This window comes from Cheilinus undulatus, linkage group 16, assembly GCF_018320785.1.
Source record: "Cheilinus undulatus linkage group 16, ASM1832078v1, whole genome shotgun sequence".
In the NCBI taxonomy this organism is placed as follows: Eukaryota; Metazoa; Chordata; class Actinopteri; order Labriformes; family Labridae; genus Cheilinus; species Cheilinus undulatus.
In genome coordinates, this window is record NC_054880.1 from 36318774 (window position 1) to 36343572 (window position 24799).

General features: G+C 41.1%; 1 protein-coding gene across 1 annotated transcript in view; it reads left to right on the plus strand.

The window, feature by feature from the left end:
* LOC121523230 (rap guanine nucleotide exchange factor 5-like) overlaps nucleotides 1-24799 on the plus strand; it is a 105911-nt gene that overhangs the window by 21405 nt on the left and 59707 nt on the right. The window contains exons 3-8 of the mRNA XM_041808021.1: nucleotides 926-1032; nucleotides 1503-1624; nucleotides 4276-4453; nucleotides 17654-17735; nucleotides 17841-17889; nucleotides 17978-18051. Coding sequence (XP_041663955.1) covers nucleotides 926-1032; nucleotides 1503-1624; nucleotides 4276-4453; nucleotides 17654-17735; nucleotides 17841-17889; nucleotides 17978-18051 — 612 coding nt within the window. The remainder of the gene's footprint in view (nucleotides 1-925; nucleotides 1033-1502; nucleotides 1625-4275; nucleotides 4454-17653; nucleotides 17736-17840; nucleotides 17890-17977; nucleotides 18052-24799) is intronic.

Sequence of the window (24799 nt, forward strand, 5' to 3'; positions counted from 1 at the left end):
TATTAGTCTTGAAAAGACCTTCGTCTGGCCCAAGACACGTCTCATGATGACACTTCATGCTGTCAAGTTCTTGTTTTTCTGAAACAAACACTGCGTTGTTTGCATTTACAGCTCCTCAAATAACCACACTGTATCTGTCCTTGAGGGCTAACAAACATTTTGAATGCTTGACTTTCTTTGAAAAACATTTGCAAAGCTAATTTTGTGAACATATTGGCACCTGCAGTGTTTATTTATACTGCTATCAGCTTTCAGTCTTTGCTCCTGCCTCTGGGTGCAATATTTCTACAAGCAAAAAGAGCATTTTATCGTCTGCAGTAGTGTGTCAGCCAAGTGTGGTTAGAGTTGCATGTGTGTCATTTTGCACATGCATGAGATGCAAACACAACTTGGACCCACTCTCGTGTACAGATAAATGCTTTTAATGCTGTAGCACATGGAGCGTTTATGAAACAGATGCTGTGCCTTTCTCGTTCACTTACTTTAAAGTGTTACAGCCAAAAGGCTTGGCCACAGATAGCGAGAGAGTAAAGATTTCTGCAGAAATGACTCTCATGTTGGACCATAAAGTGAATGGAGCTTCATCATTCATCAAGCAGACCCTGCTGGGCAGATATAAACGTGAATATGAATGGAACAGAGGAAGCAGCCCGTGTAAACAGCTTAATTGAAATACGGTCTTAAACACCCGAGCTTCAATAGCAGGATTATTGCGGAGCGTGTAGACACAGTCAATGTTTCATTCCTCAGGGGGAAGAAATCGAGCTGTCCTTGTGCGTCGGTCAATGACAGCTGCATGAAGCCACAGCACCTCTCTGCAGAATAATGTGCATGTCTCATACAGTGATTGTCATCCTTTATCACATCAGATTTTAACCCTAACGGTGCAAAAACATTTTTTCTAATGTGTTTTTTTGTGTTTCAGTCTTGTTCGCAGAGTTTCCCATGTGCCGGCCGGGCTGTGAGGAACGCCTTCCTCTCTAACGGACCGTACCCCGCCAAAGACAAGATACACCTGGCCAGAATCATACGGTACACTAGGTTTTATATGTTTGTGTGTCTGTCTGAGCCAGGGCTCGATCGATGTGTCCGGTGAAGCAAAAACTCTCTGACTCACCAGTCGATTCTAAGCCTCGTCCTGATTGGTCCGTCAAGTTGTTTATGCAGTAAGATGAGCAAAGTGTGACGTAAATGGCATGGGAATACATGCTCTATTATTCAATATACATCACATACAGTATATGCAAAAAACATATAAGCATCTGGATGCGGCTATAAATAGACACTATTAACCCTCATTACACAAGCATACAGGAGGAGTTTATCCCGAGGTGAAGCAGGCGGAAAGAATTTGGTGTTTCAGAGGAAAAAGGTTTACAGAGAACTAATGAATAATCAATTCTTATTGATTAAAAAAAAACACGGGCTGGTGCTGAGGGAAGAAATGTGTGTATTCATGTGTGTCAGTGGCTGTACTGAAAGTGTGTTTTTTTTATGAACAGGCGCAGCTATGTCGGGGTGGAGCTGGTGCAGTGGCTGTGCGAGCAGTGCGTGTACGTGCGCTGTCGGACCACCGCTGTGCGCGTCTGGCAGGTGCTGCTGGAGCTGGGAGTCCTGCTGTCTGGTAAATACACAAGCTAGATCACACATACATCAGGAGGTAGTGTGTGTTAAAATCTGTAGTAAGAGCTGAGCACACTTCAACAAATCTGTAAAATAAATTAGTCAGCCATGTCCTTCCTAGTATAATAAATGTCTTAATTTAACTCCTGAGCCTATGATACTATATTTATTTTCTGTAACACTGCTTTTATTCCATGGTGTGTTAAAACTGGACTTAGTATGCCATGGATGACATTTCCTTGCACAAAGGGTTTAATATTCAAATGCAGTTAATGTTTCTTCAAAGAATGAGTAAACCTGATCCTCTTTAGGCCGCCTGCTTTTGGACATTTTCTCAGATTCAGTTCATTGGTCTGGTTAATCCACAGGCGCTGCTACAAAGGGTTTATTCAGGTTTTATTGTCGCCATCTTGTCTTCTTTCTTCCTCTAGAGCTCAGAAGTGTCTGCTTTAAACCATAATGTGTTCCACTCTATTTCTCAAATCAGCGTTTGTTACATCAGGCCAGGCTGCTGTGTTGTTGCACCAGAATAAAATCATGCTGGAAAGTAATACTTGTCTAGTCTGTATCTTTGAGGGCATGCAGAAGAAATTACAGGGTTCCCACAGACCCTTAAAAAGTCTCATATTGGACGTTTGAAGTTGGTGGCCTTTAAAAGTCTTAAGGCGCATACAAACCAGAGCTGTTTGGTCCGCTTTAAACGACCTCTGATCCATTTTCCCGGATAGCCCAGTTCGGAGTTCGTGTGAAAGCTCACAGGAACTCTGGTGTGGACCAAACAAGCGAACTCTTGTCTGCTTGAAATCGGGGGTCTCGGTTCGCTACCATACAGAAGAGCGGTACCTCGCTTGGTGTCTGTGTAGCCATAGCAATATGCTGTATTCTCTCGTCTGGCTCACCTTTTTCTTCGGTGCTGACTTATTCATCTCATGTAAAGAACAACATGCTGGACAGCTCACCGCCTCGCTGGCTGCTCCTAATGCCCCAATGCAAAATCAGAAACCCCAAGACAGCATTAATTCTGTGTTTTCATTGTTTATGTGGAAAAAAAAACAGCAGAAGGAGATGGATTTCTGGTTTCGTCTTCTTCTACGCCTCCTTTTCCTCTTCACTGCTTGTTTGGAATGACAGCACCAAAGGCTTAAGGCTTGGTCTGTTTGACCAAGGGTAACGCGAACTAAACCATAGGAAAGTTTAACAATGTTGCACCGAGTCCCCCTGACTATCAGGTGTGAAAATGACAGTTTCACCCAGGCCCACCCACAGAATTTGCTGGGCACAAGAAAACTTAGTCAAAGTGCTCGCCCTAGTTGGGATTTTAAAGTTTTCTCTGGGTTCTAATGTCAAATAAAGTTTATTTTTTCCAATTTTGAAACACTTTTCAACACTTTTTTTCAGCAAATTTTGACACTTTTTGGCTACTTATCACTAATTTTTTGCCTCTTTAGACCCTTTTCTGGCACTCTGTGCATTTTTGACCTAATCCATTTTTATTCTTTTTACCCTTTTTTGCCTATTTTTTTTCTGCCCATTTTTGTCACTTTGAAACCCATTTTGACACCACAACTAATTTTCAGCCATTTGTTCTTCTTGTGACCCTTTTTTTTTGCCAGTTTTTGGATCAAGTTAACACTTTTATAACCCCTTTTCACCTCTTTTTTCTGCCCATATCTGCCTCTTTTAACCCATAATTGCCATTTTTAACCCATTTTTTACAAGGCGTTTTCTCAAGGCAGTTTTGAAACTTTCTGGTTGCTTTTCACTCATTTTTGAACCTTACAACACATTTTTGACACTGCCATTTTTTTTTACCTCTTATAATAAATTTTTTGCACTTTTAAACCCTTTTCACCACTTTTTGTTGTTGTTTTTACCACTTTGAACCAATTTTCACCCATTTGTGCCCCTTTTAACCTCGTCTTGCCACTTTTGACCAATTTTATTCCCATTTTTGTGTCTTTAGATCCCTTTTTCCCACTTTTATCCAATTTTAACCCATATGGGCCTCTTTTAACCCATTTAACCCACGTACCACTTTGTTAGCCTTCTCACCACTTTTTCTGCCCATGTCTTCCAATTTTACCCATCAGTGCCACTCTTTAACCCCTTTTCACCACATGAACAGGCTTTCTATGCAAAGTTGGAGCTGTAGGGTTTCTGTTTACATGCTTTAAAATAAAAATCACTGTGCTGGCTACATTAAACAGATCAGAATGCAGGAAAATATATGTTTAGTCCTTAAATAATCTGGGAGAAAACCTCCAGACCCCGATCCTGATGGTGCCAACTATGAAATGGCAAATTATATAATATTTAAAGCACTGACCAAGAGGTTGTTGCAGAAAACAAAAAACAAAATGTAACTTGTAAACAGTATTTGTGCGTTCAAAAAATTGCACGGTGAGTAAGTTTGTTTTTTTGGTCATTAACTAACAATTTGTCTTATAAATAGAATTTTAAAAAATAGTGATAAAGTCGGGATTTTATTCTTTTCTTGTCAGCATTATAGACTGTTGAATTTTATTCATAATGCCGGATGAGGGAGCTTACATCCTAAAAACTGTACCATCCAACTTCTGATGAACATCTTTAGATTGATAAAAGTTTTGCCCCTCTAGTAATTGTTGTGTTTTCTCTCTCTTCTTTCTGCAGTCGACCAGCGGGTGGTGTTCTCCGACTCAAACTCTTACTACCAATTCAGCTTTGAGGAGTGTGACTCCGCCTCCTGTGAGTTCCGCTCTAATGAAGGGGATTGGCCAGAGGCTGTTAGGCTCCTCCTACAACTCGCCCCATACGTTCAGTTCCGTTCTGGAGGCGGATCCAACAGCCCGTAAGTCCTTTACACTTCTGATTTCAAGTTATGCAGTGATGATTATGAAACTGCCTTAATTAAGTAGATAGAATTAAGTCTGTACAAATTAGACTGAAAAAGTAACTGCATTGAATTAAATAGGAAAAGAAGCCATTGAGCCCCTTTTTCACTAAAGCTGTGTTTCCATCAGGTGGTCAGAAATAGTCTGCATTTCCACAGAAACCTGTACCTTCACTCTGTGGGTGGATAATAAAGTCACAAGTTTTCAGTTAGTGATGGGTATAATCTAGACTCCACTCCATTCTCCTTCCTCTGAACTTATCAGATCAACTATACGGTAAAATAACATCAAAGTGACATGGCATCTAATGAAAATGGCCCATCAATATTTATCACGAACGAAGTAGCCTTTGTGAATTAACCTGATTTGTAATTGGTTAAATTCTGAAGTTATTTCTGAGAACGCTTAATGATATGAACATATCCGATGCTTTAACACTTTATACTACGTAATATAAAGGCTGAGAGTCATACTGTTTGAATATCTCATATTGAAATTAGGTTTAACAGGTATTAAAATCAAACCTGATTAAGTAAGAAAGCTGGGCAACATAGATCTTGTTTCAAACTACACCCCCAAATTTTTACAAACAGATTTAACGACCACAGAGTGATCTTTTTCAAATATAAGCTTAACCCTCTGAGGTCTGCGCACTTGCTGGTGTGTTTTCGCCGTGTTTTTATTAATATCTTTGTCATTTTACATCGTAGAAATGCGGTAAAAACACTTCAGTGAATGGGAGAATCTCATCTTTCACTTCCGCCCTCACTTGCCAACCCACATGATGCAAAGCCAAAGTTACAGGGCTGATTAGAGAGCAATGGGCACATATCATTAGCTCTCACTGTGCGTCAGTGGATGACTCTTTTGTCTGTTAACTTGCACACATATAATTGGCTGCCCCCCCATTTTCATCTGTTTTCCATTGAGCAGTTAGGAGTGTTTCAGAATGTTTTGCCACTCAGCCCAGCAGAAAGCGACATCAGTGCATACTGTGATGGCCTCTGTTCTGTTTCAAGAGGCAAGTGGGCAAGTTAGAAATGTGACTAAGCCTAACACACTGACACAAGCTAACTGGCTTCTTTTTAGCTGAAAGCTGGTGTGTGAGCTAGTGCCGTAAACTGTTTGACCTTTCCTAACAGAAATGCATAAAACAACAGTGGGTAGTATTTTTATATATTTTCCTGTTTCTGTAAAAGTTAGTGATATCCTCTGCTGTCTCTGTGTCTCTATGTTAAACTTTTGCAGAATGTAGATCGTAGCTGACAGAGAGAGAAAGTTAAAATGTACTTGGTGATCTCCACTGACCTGAAGCCCACTGCTCTGCTGAAATATCAGAGTTAAAGCGACAGAGTTTCCGTTCAGATTTTAGATTCAGGTCAATTGTATGTCTGATGATTTACTCTGAGAAGTGACAAGTGACCGGGTTTCATTAAGCTAAAGTTTGAAAGTGCTCGCTTGCAAGTTAGTTACTGTTTTGCAATTTTCCAGACACTCTCACTCATGCTCTCTAAGATCTGCCTCAAATCCCAGCTTGGAACTTAATCTCTATTCACTGTTTTAAATCCTCGATCTGCTTATGTGAGAGACACGCTCATGTGTAGGCGCTCACACCTCCACATCCGGAGGAAAAAAACATAAACTCCTGCACAAAATCCTGAGACATGATAGGATCGCTGATAAACATGACACAGGCTATGACACGCACATTCAGACACACACATGCAGAGTGGTGTCAGCCAGAGTTCCCTGCCTTGCTGCTCCTGTGTGTGGGATTCCTGCTGAGGCTGCTACTGAACTCAATCTGTCACTCAGAGGGAGAGAGGGAGTGAGACGTGTGCGGGGTGGGGACGGGAAAAAAATAACAGTATATATATGCAGAGTGAGGGAACGAGAGCACGCTTCAACACATTTATCCCAGCGTCGACTTCAAAGGGTGTTTTCACAGACGTGAGGGGGAGAGAAAGACGGCAGGGGAATTGAATGTCATACTTACTCATATAAAACTCCTGTTTCTCACTGTACACGCTCCTATGTTCTCCATTAGTTACTTTATGTACAGTAGAGCAGATGATTTATGCACTCCATCAAGATGTCTCCATAGGTTAGCAGAGGAATGGGTGAAACATTTTCATTTGAGAGCGCATTTTTAAATATTTTAGGAACATTCTCACCCATATAAAAGGATGCTAAACATCTCTGTTATCTGGAGATATAACAGTATCTCATAATATAATAATAAAGCCAAACAAATATGGACAATTCAAAGAACATTGCACTGTTGTGGTACTTTTTAAGCAGAGAGCACCATTCACATCTGCAGGAGAAAAGACTGATGAACAACACAAGCAGTGGAACTAAATCATGTACAGCGGCACCACGCAGCAAACCTCCAAACACCAGAATATTTTAATTACATAGGCTGGAGTGTGGATTTACACCCTGCTGAAAGGAGGGCAGGAATCACAGAGATGATGACATAAAGTAAAGTTTTAAAGGGATATTTGGGCATTTTTGAAGCTGGCTTGTATCTGGCAATGGTTTCCAAATTGGGGGCCGCGGGATGCCTTCCAAGAAACTGAGAGTATTTTTAAATGGTTTTAAACTGTATATATTGCACATTTCTGTAAAAGATATATGCATGAAATTGGTTCAATTAAAAATATAAACATGGCCATTTGTTGAAATCTATGAGAAGTTTGGGAACCTCTGGGATACCGTACTTGGATAGTAGTGGCTTTGGCCTTTAGAGATTCCAGAGAGTGCTGCCCCTTTAGGGATGGCGCTTTTGGAAAGGTTGTAACGATCTATTTACATATTTTAGAGTTTTTTCTTGAAGTGATTTACATGCGTTTGGACTTGAATAGGTATTTCTGCTCTATATAAGTCATTCATACTTTACAGAAGTGCCTTATATGTGACATCAAGCTCAGCTGTAGTTTTGAAACATAAAGAGATTTTAATGAGATCATGGCATGTGATGTTACAGTGATGAATTTACATTATTTTTGATTTTCTGCAGTCTTGATTTTGAGAACAGGGGGAGTTGGAGAAAAGTTTCAGCCTATTTTAATGGACGATCTCTCTTGTTATCAGTGGCAGAAGGGGGTTAGGAAGAGATCCGGGCAGGTTATGTTCTCCCTACATTCGACACAACCATGGAAACGTTTGTCACTCCACTGAACACGTTTCCACTGCTTTGCACCACTCAATCTGATGCTTGGCATTGGACTTAGTGATGTGAGGCTTGGAAACCCATTCATGAAACTCCTGTTGCACAGTTTTTGTTCTTACATTAATGCCAATGGAAAATCGGAGCTCTTCAGCTGGTTGCTGTTGTTCCTTCCATTTTATAATATCACCTTCAGATGACTTTTGAATAGCCAGCAGGGATGAAATTTCACTATAATAATAATAATGATAAACTTTATTTATAGATCACTTTTAAAAACAGGCGTTAAAAGTTCTTTACAAAATATAAAACATGCACAACAGATCAAATTAGAATCATAAAGTTCCATCGGAACAGCTTAGTTTACGCACCAGCTAGGCACCAGCTAGGTGCATAAACCCAGTGTAGGAAAAGCCAATACTCTAAAAACATATATTCACCCCTACATAAAGTCAGGAAAAGCTCTCCGGTAAAAATATGTTTTTAAAAGTGAGGAAAGCACAGAGTCAGCCGACCTGATTTCCTCAGGTAGGTTGTTCCAGAGCAATAACCATCTTATAGCAAAGGTCGCATCCATCGCAGCACCACGCTTGAAGTCCCTGATTTCTTCAGAACGACCCATTAAGGATCACAAATGTTTGCAAATGGAGAGTGTATGGCTAGGTGACGATTTTATACACCTGTGGGAACAAGTCTGGTTGAAAAACCTGGATTCAATAATGAACATGTTTGGCCAAATACTTTCGTCCATGTCTGTTATCCTAAACTATTTGTTAAAATACAGTAAATATAAAAAACCCTTTCAGTGTGAGAGAACTGCAGCAGTCCCCCTCTTTGTCAGGTCAGACATGGATGAGATTTAGCATTCAACTCTCTCCCTCTGTCTGTCACTTTGACCCTGCTGCTGTCTGCGTCTGTCTTTGAATATCACACCATCTCTCTGCAGGCATCTCTCTGTATCACACCCCTCCTCTCTTTTTGTCTCTCCCTCTCTCGTTGATGTAAACGAGAGGAGAGCACCTGATTCTGCACGTTTCCTAGGGACTTGCTTTTCTAAAACCCTATTCCTTTTTTTTAATCTCTATTCTTGTTAGCATTTAAAAAGGGAGATAAAAGGATCTGAGGCTAATAAAAATCAGTAAGTTAAATAATATCTTGGCACTGTGCACTGCCTGAGTATGCCTCAACATGCCTGAAGATGGTTAAAGCACCTGTTCAGCAGTGTTCATTACTGCCACAGGGCATTGCACTTTAATTGTAGATGTGTAGCTTACTTTGGATTAATTAGGAGATACAATACATTCAGACAGTAGAATACAAGAATTTATGCTAAATAGTTGCCCATACTGCTGTTTTTTTCTCTTACTTCTTATCAGAATGTCTTTACCTCAAAACAGATGCATGGAAGTGACTGGAACAGGCTTCTTATTACGGGTGTATCTTCAGTCTGATTTACATTTATCGGTGGTTTTAGATTTACATATTTCTAAAGGAGCTGCAGCCACATTACAAGTGCATCCAGGTGTAACTGATGCCCGTGCTCTCCATGAATCATGTCCCTGTTTCCTACTGTGGATTATTTTAATGATAGGAGCATTAAGCAGATAATGACAGGCTGATACATGAAGATAAGGCAGCATTAGCAGACGGATGTGCCTCCTTCTACTGGCGTCTACTAAAGTGAAGCCTTAGAATAAAAGGCTGCTAATTAAATAGGTTTCTTCTGTGCATCTCGCACAGAAGAAGTTCCTCAGTGTGTTGCATTCATTTTGTACAAACCCTACCAGCATGTCTCAAAGCTTTGCCATGTCTGAGCAATAACCCTCTCTGCACGCCACACTGCAGTCATTAAAGTTGATTAGTTTGTTGAACGATGTTCTCAGCAGTGCTCATCAGAAACAAATGTTTTGTGGAGAACATTTAATGGGAGTCTGAACCTTGTTTTTTAACGTCAGCATCATCCATCACAGAATGAAATGTAGAAATTCTGTTCTTGCTAATGTAGACAAACATTATCATACAGAAAAAAACGTCTTTTACCATCAAGTCTCTCCTCTCTCATCACCATGATGATCTGATTCACTTTCAGTCTAACGACCTTTAATGACAGGGAAGTGTCCGTCACATTTTCTCTGCTCATGTTACAGTGAGGGCTAAAACCTGCATATTTCGTGCTTTTAAGAGGAGCTGTGTAAGGAGAGGGCATTAAAGTTTAACTAAGTCCTGCACACCGCCCTTGGAGACGAGGTCACCACACTGGTTCAGTTTTTAATATGTTCCTAGCCAAGGCTGGCTTTTTGTGAAGTGGTTGAGGGGAAGTTCATTTTAGGATTTCATCTCTATCTGCACAAATATGTTTATATATACACTTATTCTAGTTTCATACATTTGTTTATAGCAAACAGCTTCCTTTTAGACAGAACAAAGACAGAAATGGGCAGTAAGAGGAGAAGAGGATTTGCCGCCATTCTTTGTTTCTGCAGTGGGTCCTCTGTCGTTGTCTTCTTCTGGTTTTTAATGGCGGTTGGCAAACAACTTGTAGGTGCATTACCGCCACTTTCTGAACTGGAGTTTGGATCATAATTGTTTTAGCATGGTACTATATTCTTGGTTTTAGTTTATTTTTTTCTAAAAAAATGAAATAAAGCTCTGTATCCTATGTTTCCTGTATTTAACTGTAGCAACTCCCTTAGCTCCAATATTTTTGACAATGAATAATTACATGTTCCACAGTCTCTTGTGCCCCACAATATTCCCACTTTCCTGTTGTTTACTGGTGATTCTTAGTGGGTTCTTTGGTTCTTCTTTGCTGCTCAAAAAACGGTAGTTTGTGGCAGCAAAGAAGAATTGATTTCCGGTTTATAGTGCTAACGTGTAGCATGGCTAAACAAAGAAAAGTATAAAGCTAAACCAAACGTATTGGATCGGTCAATAAACTTGTGAACTCGCCAATACCTGCATTTTAAGCAGAATTGCGTGTATTTCTGATACTGGTATTGGAATTGTAACTACTCTAGCATCAAATGTAGTGATTCTGGGATTTTTTTCTCAAAATTCCAGTGTTTCCTCTTTTTTATTCGATGGACTTGAGCTAAACTAGTCGTTACACCTCCCCATTCACACCCATATTCATACACAGAGGTTGCTATGTAGAAACGTCCATCAGTATTAGCTAATCCCATTTAAATGACTGACGAAGCAGTGGGAGAAAATTTGGGTTAAGTGTTTTGCCCAAGGACATATTGACATGTGACTGCAGGAGCTGGGGATCGAACCCACAACCGTCCAGTCGTGGGAAGACCGGCTCCACCTGAGCCACAGTTACCTGGTAGAGCATCATTTTCCTTAATAGCTATATGGTAAATAGTAGGAATGTGACTAAAACTTTATGAGATTTCTAGTTGAAGTGAAAAATGCCAGATTTAAAGGCTCCATAGATGCTGTGCAGCAGCTGCCATGAAGTGGTCCAGTTGAAGTGGAAAGTGCCCTTCTACGACTCCTGGCACTTAAAAACCTGTTTGAATCAGTGCTGACATCTGGGCTTATGGCAGAGTGACTAGATGGAAGCCTCTCCTCAGTGCAAAACTCAAACTCCAAGTGGGATTTAATGTGTTTTGCACTGAGGAGAGGATTTCGTCTAGCCCGTGGAGGGCTGCAGTGATGGTTGTCCTTTTGGAATTTCATCCCATCTCCACACAGGATCTCTGGAGCTCTGTCAGAGTGACCATCAGGTTCTTGGTCCCCTCTCTTACTAAGGCCTTTCTCCCCTGATCGCTCAGTTTGGCTGGGTGACCAGCTCTTGGAAGAGTCTTGGATGGTCCAAATTTCTTCCATTTGAGAATTATGGAGGCCACTGTGCTCTTGAGAAATTTCACTACAACAGAAATTTTTGTAGCCTTCCTCAGATCTGTGCCTGTCAGCAAACCTGTCTCTGAGCTCTGCAGGCAGTTCCTCTGACCTTATGGCTTTGTTTTTGCTCTGATATGCATAGTCAGCTGTGAGGCCTTCTATAGAGAGTTGTGTTCCTTTCGAAATCATGTCCAATCAATTTACTTTACCACAGCTAGACTCAAATCAAGGTGAACATCTTAGCAATGATCCAGAAAAATAAGAGGAACCTAAGATAAATTTCAAGTGTTCTGAAGAGTCTGAATGCTTGAAAATGACTGTAGCATCAGGCTGCAGTATAACAAACTTTCATTGTCTAATAAATGATAAACAATAGGTGAAATCTCAACAAACATCAAAGTCTGAAATCTTCCCCTAAAGGCCCCATCTCTTTTCCCAGATTATACTGTATATTATATACAGTCTACCTCTACACCTCCAACATTGTTTGGTATAGTCTCTGGTGGCGTCAGTAGCTAACAATCATGCTGACAGTTTCCTTTCAGCTTTCTCTTCTTATCAGTGTGCAGAGGGTGCAGAGTTGCCTGGAGCTTAAATATGACACCTTGGCTTCAGAGGAGAAGACACTCTTGCTTGCTTTGCAGAGGGATCTGATCCAAAAAGGGCAAAAAGCCAAACAGCAGAGACTCGGAAGAATGCTGAAGGAACATTTTGGATTGAGAGGAGAGCAACCAAGCAGTCTCTAGTTTTAACAGAGATTATGTGAAATCTGCAAGGTTTCAACTCTGAGTTTGATCAAAAATACATGAGCATATGCAGCAGGTAGATTAAAAGCTGTCCATATTTTCCTCTGATACAACAGATGTGCATATAAAGAGTCTGCTTGGCCTGTGAGCACAATCTGCTCTGAATCATAGAACGTGACTGCACATGGTCAGAGTGGGAGGCATTGTGAGAACCAATCACGTTAATCCTCTATCAATACCCCTCAGTGTTGCCTAATGATCGTTGACACGCCCCCCACTGTGCATATCCTGCAGCTCTGCTACATTCAGCCTCATGTTGAGTCACCAAATTACCAAATGAACGCTGAGTGAAAAAAAACTTAATGACCCTGATGAGAATGGATTTAGCATGATGACTGTGAGGAGACATTTTACATCTCATGAGTCTCTAATGGACAAAAAAAAAAAGATAGAAACCCCAGCAATAAAATCAGGATTATTTTCCCCAGTAAGACATTTGAGAATCATTTTCTTATTTGAAGTTATTTTCTACATAAATAATGATAGGAAAACGCGATGACAGTCTTTTACATTCTCTGTTTCTGTCAGAGCAGATAGCTCTAGTGTCACACTGGGCGATGTTTATTATCTGTGCTGCCTCTGCTACTGCATCCATCATTCCTGACTCACACACACATCACACACAGACTGAGGATGCTCAGTACTTTTTGAGTGTATTGTGAGTGCATTTGTGCAACTTAGATTGTAGCCTATGCACCAGTTTGAGCACCACTATGTTGGAGTTCTTCCCAGTGAATGAGAGGGTCGCCTCCCTGCGACTGACAGTGGCAGGGGGTAAGACTCTGACTGTGGTGTGTGCTTATGCAAACAGCAGTTCAGAGTATGCTGCCTTCTTGGAGTCTCTGGGTAGGGTTCTGGAGAGGGTCTGGCCTGGGGACTGCATAGTTCTACTGGGAGGCCAAAGATCAATGATCAGCTTCACTGTTATTTCATCTGATCTGTGGCTGTATGTCTTGGATGCTCAGGTGAAGACAGAAGCAGAGCTTTCAACTGATCAGCACCTGGTGGTGGTGAGTTGGATCAGATGGCGGGGGAAGTTACAGGACAGACCTCGTAAACTTAAACAGGCACTGCTGGTGAACTGGGGACATCTAGCAGAGGACCCTGTCCCTGAGGTCTTTAAATCCCAGAAGAACTTCTTGTGCATTCTAGGGGAGGCTGGGGACAGTAGTCAGTGTTCAAAGCCTCCGTTGTGGAGGCGGCTGTTAGGAGTTGCAGCTTGAAATGCCATCAGTGCCTGTCAAGTCGGCAACCTCAGAGCCTGCTGGTGGACACCAGCAATGAGGGGAGCTGTCAAGTTGAAGAAAGAGGCCTTTCGGGCATGGCTTAACCAGGGCTCTCTGGAAACAGCTGACAGGTACCAGAGGACTCGGAGGACTTCTGCTCAAGCAGTTGCAGAAGCAAAATCCCATGTGTGGGGGGAGTTCGGGAGACTATGGAGAAGGACTTTCAATTGGCCCCATGGATGCTCTGGCAACTCGAAGATTCAGGAGGGGAAAGCAGGGATCTTCTCGGGCTGTTCTCAGCAGGAGTGGGGAACTGCTGACCTGACTGGGGATGTTGTCGGGCGGTGGAAGGAACACTTTGAGGAACTCTTTAATCCAGCCAACACGTCCTCCTCCGAGGAGGCAGTCTGAAGATCCAGGTGAAGCTGCATCTGTATCCTTGGTGGAGGTCACTGAGGTAGTCAGAAAGCTCCCCAGTGGCAAGGCGCCACGTTTAGCTGAGTTTCACCCTGAGGTGCTGAAGGCTTTGGACATTGTTGGGCTGTTGTGGCTGACATGCCTTTTCAATGTCACAAGGAGGTCTGGGACAGTGCCTGTGGTGGTTCCTATTTTTAGAAAAGAGGACCTGAGGATGTGCAATTTCACACCTGGGTGTTAAACATGTACATTGCTTGGACAAATTTCATATTAATCTGGATAACCCCCCATACAACGTGTTTGGAAAGAGCAGGACTTCTCAAAAAAATTCTCATATGGTGTTTGGTGACGTTCTGTCTGTCACAGTCATTATGGGCCAACCAAAGCGACAAGACAGCCTGAGCCTGGCACACAGGTGCTGTAGCAGGCAGAGCTTGTTGTTGGAGGTCGGTTGGCTCTCAACCAAGAGAAGCTTTCTGTCTGGCTCTGTGCTCTTGCTGGTTGGCACAGTTCTGATAAAACTGGTGCTATACTACAGGTACAACTGAGCTAATTGGTGCACCAGTGGCAGCCATTGTATAGTATATTATAGCTGCCAGCTTACAATACAACTAAACCCCTCCTGTAATGATCAAAAACAGAAGCTATTTGAGACAACTGAAGTATGGACAGATGTGATGTGAACCTCCAGCTGTTGGAATTTTCTTTTTTTGAAGGAAACTTTAAGCTGGGCGTACACTGTGTGGTTTAAAAATCTTTTAAGATAATGTTGGGTAGAGAATATAGGAGAGGTTTAAATGGTCTACTGTGTATGATATGTTGGTTTTGTGTAATCATATAATAAGAATACTACTACTATAATTTCAAGATGGTTCTGAGAATTGAGTTATGTGACTGGTTTTGATGTCAGGTATAATTATAGCCTAATTGTGCAGTGAACCTGATCTCAGTCCCATTTCTTTGTTTCTCATCTATCACTAGTGCCGCGCAGATCTGTTGAGAAAATCCAAATTCTATGCAAATTAATCTTTGTGTGCGAGGGTTGAGACAGTCCTAGAGGTCAATCCAAACAGTGTTTTTTGAGAGAATATATCAGACGAGGGGCCCTCGGGTTCAGTTTTCTGCTGGTGAAGACAAACTGTTCAACCCTTGTGTTATTGCTGCGGGAGTAATGTTGAGTTTAGCCCCTAAACAGCCACCTGTTTGAACCGTAAACACACATACAGTGAACATGCACGTGACATTTACACAAATGAAATTCACTGAAACACTCAGGCTTAAAAAACACTCTGAACGAGAGTCTCGCATCCTCTGAGCACATGTTCACACAGCAGCACACAGAGTGTCACTCACATCAACAGCAGGGTGTGTCAGGGAGCTGTTTTAAATGAAACCACATGAAAGACAGATATGGGGTGGCACAGAGGGATGCTTCAGACAAAGAAACACAAGAACTAGGGAGGGAGAGAGGCAGAGGAATGGGGAAAATAAACTGAAAGAAACAACTCTGGCTAAAATAGTGGTGTCAGATTTTTCAGTACTTGAATAGTTTTTGATTTTGCATGTTTCAGAGTTTGTCAGTGTTTTAAAACACTCACTGATCACTTTATTAGGAACACCTGTACAACTGTTCTCTCCAACCAGTGTTCTTTCTTTGGAGATTCAGCTTTGTACCAGTTTCTAGTTATAGCTTTTTTACAAGCCACCATTAGGATTTTGAACAAGTATCGATCACTTTTTCCCACAGTTTCTTCAATGCAGAAGTAACTGTGGGAGCAGTTTCTGCTTGTTTATTTCCTTTACTGTAGCAGGTGTGGGGGGCATCAGAAAGTCATTCCTGCTGTTGTTAAATTAAGATGCTGTCTGACAGACAACAAAGGAAAAACACCCCAAAGTTGATAACTGCTGGTGGTTCTGCCCTGACTGTGGGAGTGTGTGCAATCGTACAACCAAAATATCCAACATGCCAGGAATCTATCGGACCAGTCGGGGGCAGCTGGTTGGGCTGTAGTCGTGTCGTGATCTGTCGTTGTATCCACCCTGTAAGCAGCACGACAAATGACACACAATCTGACTTAGAGTGGGCACGACTTCCAAGTCAGACTCATGCGACTCAAAATTCGTGGCTGAATTTGATGAAATTCGCACTGTGTACACCGGCTTTATTTGTTCTAATGGCTGATATTTACAGCTGATGCAGGCAGATTTTTACTGCCAAAATATCATTTGTAAATATGGGCAGAAATGTTCATATCTGCTGAAACTGATAAAATGCCGATAATATGGTACATCCCTAACTATTATCATTTACTGCCTGTTTTTTTTTAAAGGGAAGTTAGATAAATGCACTGTAGGTAGATTTTATAAAATCATTGAGTAATCATGTTTAGTAATCATGATCCCAATTCCAATTTAAATAATTGTGATTGTATTTTTTGCTATAATCAAGCAGCCTTATTGTATTTTTATGATCAGTAGATTTAAAGGGTGCAGAAGCTTTTATAAAACCACAGATCTATAGCTTAGTGAAAATGAGAGGAAGAGAGCATACTCTAATTTTAGAAAGTGTGCAGGAGTTTGCCAGCGTTTCTTGTAATAAAAGCAAAAGAAATGTTCTTATATTGGATGCCAGTGACTTCTATTTTTGTTACTGAGTATCAAAACAGAATCAATATTTTTTCATGGTAACCATCTCTCAAACTCAAACTGATATCCTGATTTCTTTTTTTTTTCTGGGTAAGGACCCATGATAAGAAAGATATTGAACTGCACACTGAAATTCACATTCTGTGTTGGGAAGATTTTCTTAACTAATTTAGAAATACAGTTAAAGTGAATTCATTTATTGAATTACACATGTTCTAGTTCTACATTAAACACAAATAATCAGATCTCTTGTACTGTGCTTTTGCCTGCAGCTCTTCAGTTTACTTCGCCTCCTTTTAAGTTTCCCAGGGCTTCCCGTGAATGTTCATTAATACGTAGTCTCGTTGCAAGTTTCAGTGTCTCTTACTGATGAAGATCTCTTTTCATGCAATGTTCACTGTCAGATTTGTTCTATGAGAAACAGGAGGCTGTCACTTTAAAGCTCCTGTAAAAAAAGGTGTTTTCTTCATTTTTAGTGACCCTTGTGAAAAAAAAACAGTCACTTTTTTTTGCTTTTGTCCTGAACATACAACCAGGTGTTTCACAGAAAAAATCTCATCCTGCTTTCTCTGAATCGTCAAATGAATCACTTGTGTAAAAATATGTAAAATTTTAAAAACAGGCTTGTTTGGTATAATGCAAACTCTTCATCTGACACCTACCCTGCAAAAGCATCATCAGGCTTTCAATCTCCTCTATAGAGACAATAAATCTTGGTGTGTATGGTCTTGTTTGATTTTGTAGCTCATAAAAAGACATAACAATCAATTCCAGTCTGTTTTATTGCCAGCTAAAAACTCCTCTCAGGAGCTTTAATTTGACCTGACTATTGACTATACTCAGTGTAAATACTGATAAAATATTGATGAAAGTTAAGAAAATCCAGCTGGAAAGCATTTGCACTTTTTGGCTGTAGTTCTCCTCCAGGGGGCAGCATTGAGAGAACAAAAATTTAGTGTGCAAAACTTTCCTCTGCAGGTGAAAGTCTGATCACAGTGATGTTTTTGTATGTAAAAGTCTTTCTGTCTCTGTCCATCTCAGGTCAGAGGAAGACTCTGAAGGGAACAGGGACATCTGCAGTGAGATTCTCCAGATGAAAGCTCTGGAGAGGCTCACCTCTACGGTCAGTGTGTGTCTCTAGATGTGTCAATAATTATGTAACTAGTGATGAATTATGGCTACTTATTACTGGTAATAATTTAAAGTGTTGACACTTTCTCTCCTGCAGGTACAAAGTGAGTTGGCGGCAGCTCTGGCTCGAAAGACTCGCAAAGCTTGTAAGTTTAGTTTGTTTTTCAGTGTTATGTAAAAAAGTGTGAAGATCTGACACTGATTCTCTGATTCTGTGTGTCTGGTTTGCTGCAGTATCAGAGCAGGACTCTGACACGACAGAAACGAGCCCACAGGAGCCACGCACGCCCAGCGAGGAGAGCAGCCCGGTAAAACGCACGCATACACAAACACTCCTACTTCTGGTCATCTTATTTAGAGCCAGTCATGATTCCTCAGTTATTTGTTACTATCTGAAAACAGAGTTTAAACTATAGCTACATTCATTACACATTAAATGAATTATTTCCAGCATTTTCTGTGTAGGTCTTCTTGGTTACAGCTTATGAAAATTAACTCAAATCATTAGAATATTGCACAAGACCATTAAAACAAGGTATTGGGCTCCTTTTGCACAAATTACTGCATCATTTAGTGAGGCATCAAAAAGTGGACCAACACCTGCAGGTGTTGTGGCACCTCAAATCATCACTGACAGCTTCACACTAGACTTGGATTCTGTGCTTCCTCGCTCTGCCTCCAGACTCTGGGACCTTGATTTCCAAATGAAATGCAAAATTGACTTTCATCTGAAGAGAGGAAGCTGGAGCACTGAGCAAGGGACCAGTGCCATGTCATCTGTTGGTGTTGGTCGGCTGTGATTTATCAAGTCCAGAGTCAACACGGCCGTCTACCAGGAGATTTTGGAGCACTTGATGCTTGTCTGCTTCTCCTTTTCCAGAAGGATTTGGCACCTGCTCACTTTGTCAAAACTATTATAATGTTCCTGATTGGCCAAGCAGCCTGTCTGACCTGAACTCCACTGAGAATCTATGGGGTATTTTCATGAAGGAAGATGCCAGATAACCTTACAAAGCAGATGGATTGGCCCGATTTTATGTCTGTCATCAAGCTGATCCAAAGTAAAAAGCCTCAGGCTGAAACACTTGTTCCATGGAGGGCAGAGAGTGACCAGACTTTAGGAATGGGGTGTTGCCCAGATGGATGTGAAATATATATTATCATGCCATACCTCTGTACCATGCACTTTCTGGTACAGAGAGCACTGACTTCTTTCCAGTTGATTCTGGGATGAGGAAGGGGTGCATCTTAGCCTCCATGCTCTTCAGTACCTGTGTGGACTGGATAATGGGGCGGGTAACAGCGAACTGTGGAGTGGCATTTGGCAAAGCTGTGATGCTTGTGGAGACTGTAGATGTCCTTGTGGGGGCTCTTAACTTGCTGAGTGAGGAGGCTAAAATATTGGGAATGCACGTCTCCTGGGCCAAAAGAAAGGGCCAGACATTTGGGGATGTTGCTATCAAATCTATCTGGTTGGTGAGCAGTTAGTGAGCAGTTCACCTTCCATGGCAGCGTAATCCATTGATATGTTGACTGCGAGGCTGAGATCAACCACGGACTTGGACTTTTGGTCCTTCCAGTCTTACTTTACTTTTGTGAGGCCTGGAGGTTGACTCATGACCAGAGGTGTCACCTGTACTCCTTAGTGATGGCTTCTCTTTGGCGCGTATCTGACTATCATTGGCAAGACCGTGTATCTAATGCTGACATGCTCAGGTGAGGCGGGTGGGATGGGTCAGCTGTGTTTATACGTGCAACTGGCGCACATGGGCCTGGATGATGGCCATCAGGAGGCTGTAGAAGTACAGGACCAAGGATGATGTGGCGAATTGCCAGAGCAGCATATGCTTCCATACCTGAGTTGATGGATATGCGACACAGCCAATGGAGCGTGTCAGGTCAGATAAAAGGCATCAGAGCCAACCATACAGGCAAGCTCATGGTAACTATCAAAACAACCCCCAATGACTTACTCCCTCCATGCCAACCCCACATATGCAGTTAAAGGAGCCCTGAAAAGTATTGAGACCAAGTATGATCTATTTCTGTATTCTAAATATTTTTTACTGGTTTTAGGTAGTATTCTTATGTTCTGAGGTACTTGATTTTTTTAAAAAGCTGTGAGCCATAATAATAAAGATTTTAACCCAGAAAAAATGCTGGATGTATTTCACTCTATGTGTAATTGATCTAGAATATAAGAAAGCTTCAGTTTTTTTTTGTAAATTTGCTCAAAAAAGTAGATCTTTCCAAGATATTTGAATTTTTTGCAGTGCACCTGCCTTCATATGCAGAATAAACAAAGTCAAACTAAACAGTAGCAGCTTTTCAGATGAGCTGAATATGTAGGAAATGTTTCTGAAATGCTGCTCTGGTTTGAACTTTAACATGCAAACACATGCTATCATAATGATTTTCACTACTTACCAAAGCTGGTTGCTGTTTATACACCCACAGTCCTCTAGTATAAGCAGTGCAATGTTTTTAAAGCGTACACTGAAGTATGTAACAGCTTTTGTTACTGTAAACAAATGACTAAAATCATCACACTCATTCCAACCATTACAGGCAGATTAAAATATTACTTCTCCATAATGCTTGCCTGGAGACTTCTATATCAACAGATCATAAATATTCAATTTACAGTGCGGTCTTTAAAAGGTCATTGAGTGCAAACGTGTCCATGTGTGTTTATGTGTGTTTATATGTGAGGATGAATGTAGAAAAGGAGGTCAGTAAAGAGCGCTGAGGGAGGCCTGTTTGCTTCTCCGTCCCTTCCTCGTACAGTGGAAGCCTCTTTTTCTCCATCAATAATTCATTTTCTGATTACACCACAGATGAGAGAGGAGGAGATGGAAAAGGAAAATGCTTAAAGGATGAGTTCACAGATTTTCAGCCTTGAAAGGCGGAGATGCAGAAGAGGGAGGCAGAGGTACAGGTGCTAGCTTGCAATGCATTCTGGAACATGTAGGCTCTCCCAGTGTAGGAGGGTAACATGGTACAAAGTAATGCATTACTTAAACTGGTTTACATTTGTGAGCTCTTCAGTAGTTTAACGCTGCAGCCAACCTTAGTAATACTGTAACTAATCAAACTGTTCTCTTGATGCTTGTGCTAATTGAAGTTCTTCATAATCTGCAGAACAGGACAGAGAAACAAATCAAATGCCCCTTTGATGTGCACTTACACAACACTCTGACCTTCTTCTGTCACACTTTTTTAAACACATTTTTAAAGCAGTCCATCTAAAAAAGGAAAACCACCCTATGTTATAGAAAAAGACATATAAAATCCTGTATATTTAGTTCACCTGAGAGTGAATAGTAATATTGACACATTATCAGTGGCTGCTGCAATGAGTTAACTGCATTATTATGCTTTTTAAAGGAACTATTCTATAATCTTCTGCAGGGTTGGGGATAATGCATTACAAAGCAATGCAGGCTACTTTTTGCTGCCTTAGCCATCCTAATAAAGGGTATGTTGATGCGAGTACACTCTTTGGAGACTGTAAATCTGTGTGTCCCTGCACTACACCACTGGTCCCACTGAATGTACTACCTGGGTTTGAGTCTGAGTCTGGCTGTAGCTCCTTTCACTCCCTGTTTCTGACTCCTTTTGCTATCTTCCTCTGAGATAAAGGCATTAAAAGGCACCCATTAAAAAAAAGGAAAGAGCAAATTTCAGGTACCAACTTAAGGTGGCCTTTCATCCAATGACTTTTTGTAAGATTACAAAGTCGCAGAAAAAATTACGAAGTTGGACTAAAATCCTAAGTGTCTTGCTAAAATTGCAGCACACCCCTGTGGTCTTCAGTCTTGGTGTTAGGACAATATCAAACGTGGTAAAAGTCTGGTCAGTTTGTTTCTGTGGTGAGACTACTCGTGTTTTCATATGGTTCTTTTATTCTGAAATGTTTCCAGCATAGTTCTTCGGTTGTTGCAGTAACATGCTAAGTTGCTTTGGTGTTAAACTTTCCTTTTCTTTCTACTTGATCTAAATGATTTAAAAATATCAGATTATAAGAAATATAAACTTAAATGCGATCTCCGTCTCTTTCTACACCTTGTTCTCTGCCTAAAATGGTTGTTGTGAATTTCTGCCAGATGCATGATGGGAAATAGTCTTAAAAGGAATCGTATTCTAGTCTTGTAGTTAGTGACCAACAGTTTTTGCAAAATCTTAGTCTGACACTAAAACTTAGCCACTTGCTGATGAATTGTCTTTAGATGTGAAAGGGTCTCAGATGTCAGTCTTTTTAGAGTCTTTTAAAAGTTTTAGCAAAATCCTCTGGTGTAAGGCCAGCCTTAGCAGATGAAGCTCTGATAAACAGCCACTGACAAGAGTAGAGATATATAATAAGCCCCATGTTGCCTTTTTTGTGTTGAAGACAGATTGTGTGCATGATTGGTGCTTTAGTGACATCGCAGATGATGTTAAAGAAAAATGTAAGGTTATATAACTAGTGGTGCAACCAGGGCTGCCTCTGGCCAAAGTGAGGGCTTCAGCAAACTCTGGTATGAGGCCCCCCTCCGCTCTAGAAAGCCACCTACACCAGTGATCGTCATCTGGCGGCCTGAAGGCCATCATGCCCCCCACAGCTTTCCACACCAATCCCCCGCAAACAAACCCCTACAAACTCACTTGACATTACACCTACAATATTACCTAACAATAATAATAATAACAGAAAATTAATCATAAATACAATGTCTTTGTAATTTGTAATCTGGCCTGAGTTAGCTTCATATGAAAGAAGCAATTCTGAGTAACAGTAAGGTCATCAAACCATTATACAGGCTTTCAGCAAAGCTAACTTTTATCTTAAAAAATCACAGCTGAAGAGGCCCTACGTGCTGTGAGTAGTCTGTGTACAGGGAGCAGAAGGCCTGGATGTAATGAATTACTTTCAGCGGTCAATAATTAAGTAATGGCACTTTTAAAAAAGTAACTATTATTGGGCAATGCATAACCTTTTTTTTAGAAGCTGCCCCAAAATTGTGCACCATCATCACGACTTTTCATGTACAGGAATGTAGTTTCCCCTGTCAGTATTAAATGTTGCTTCATTTGATTACATTGAATGTCAACATTTGCTTATTTCTGGAAGTTTTTGTTCCTGAAAGATCTAAGACAAGAGAGCCCAGGGATTTTTTGAACATTATTTTTTGTGCTTTTTGTCTTTATTATGATAGGACAGCTGAAAAAAGAAAGGAAATAATATGGAGAGAGAATGAGGAAGGATATGCACCAAACAGCGCTGGGACCAGTGCTGCAGACTCTCACCTCATGAGCGCCTGCTCTACTAACAGAGCTAAACTGGCGTCTCTGCTTAAGGAGACACAGTGGGAGCCAACAAGAGATAGTCACACAATACCAACACAAACAGGTTTATCTAAATGTGTCTGTGTGGGACAGGAAGTTGAAAACAGGTTAAAAGGAAGGATAAAGGGGCAGGGGGCTGAGACTGTGATATAACCTCCATGTGTCTGTGTACGTGTGTTTGTGTGTGTGTGGACGTGGCTTTTCTACCAGATAACAGTTGAAGTCATTAGGGGGGAGTTTTCCTAGTAAACAAAATGAAGCGTGGGAGTATGCCATCATGTGTGTATGTGTGTTGGCAGCGTGGGATAGAGGAACTCACAGGAAGGGTTAAACAGCTCACAGCCAAATGAAATACCCCTCTCTGCCTTTTCCAAGAAAAATAAACAGAGCCACTGCCCATCACTGGTGATAACCATCATACTCAGAGCACCCAAGGGAGCTCACATAGACTCACAGGTCTATCCAAGGACAAAGCCATTAGTTTATCTGTTTCCTACAGCGCTTTTAATTAAAGCCATTGTGCCCTCTTTCTTTTCTACCTTTATCTTCATGTCTGTAGGCCTTTTTTCTTTTTCCTGTTTTGAAGACATGGTTTTAGTTTCTCTTTCCTCTGAAATTGTTTTATTATATTTTTAAGGTAATTGAATTATGCAACAGGACTGTGCTTTGTTACCAGCCAATAAAAATCACATCCATATATCTTTCACCAGTCCAATCCTCATGAGCTGGAATTCATACAGAAATTATTAGCTGAGATCTGTTAAACAGAGCAAGGATTTTCCAAACATCCTGGTTTTATTTTGAATGCTAACATTATTTTACTTTGCACACAGACACAAAATTATTTCACAAAAACTGCCAGGGTCTAAATGATTATCGCCCTGATGCTAATAATCAGTTGTGTCCCCCTTTTTCCTGGCTAACATCCAGCAGTCGTTTGTTTGTTGTAGTTTCCAACAAGTCTCAGACTCGTCTCCTGAGGAATCCCAGCCCGTTCTTCTTTGGCCAATCTCTCAAGCTCCTCCAGATTTGATGGTCTTCTGGCCTGGACCTTGGTCTTCAGTTCACCCCAACAGGATTCTAGTCAAGATTTTGTTCAGACCAGTCAATAAGGTTCACATTGGTCTCCTGGAGGTGGTTCTTCACCAGGAACCACGTATGTTTTGGGGCTTTGAAAGACAAAACGATAATACAGACCCAGTTCTTCTGCTGACTGCTTGGGGTTTTCTTTCAAAATCCTTACATATCCTTCTTTCTTCACAATTCCTTCCACCTCCAGATGCCCTGAAGCATCCCCACAGCATAATACTCCCACTGCCATGTTTCACTGTGAGGACGGTGCTCTTTGGATTATACGCCTCTCCTTCTTTCTCCAAACATCACCAACATCTCTACGACCAAAGAGCTCTAGTTTGGTCTCATCCAACCAAAGAACATGCCTCCAGTATCAGAATCTTTCTCCAGGTTGTCCTTAGCAGACTTCAGTCTGGCTTGATGGTGTCTCTTCAGCAGAAGTGGACTTCTTCTTGGCTCTAGTGATTGTCTTCTCTGGGACTAAAATTCCTGACTTGGTTACGTCCTGAGTCTTGGCAGTTGTTCTGGGGTCTTCAGACACATCTCTCACTAGTTTTCTTTCCAGAGTCTTTGAAATCTTTCTCTTCCTTTCTCTGACAGGCTTGTTCTAGACCACGTGGCTCGCTTTGAATTTCTGAATGATCCTCAAGTTTTGAC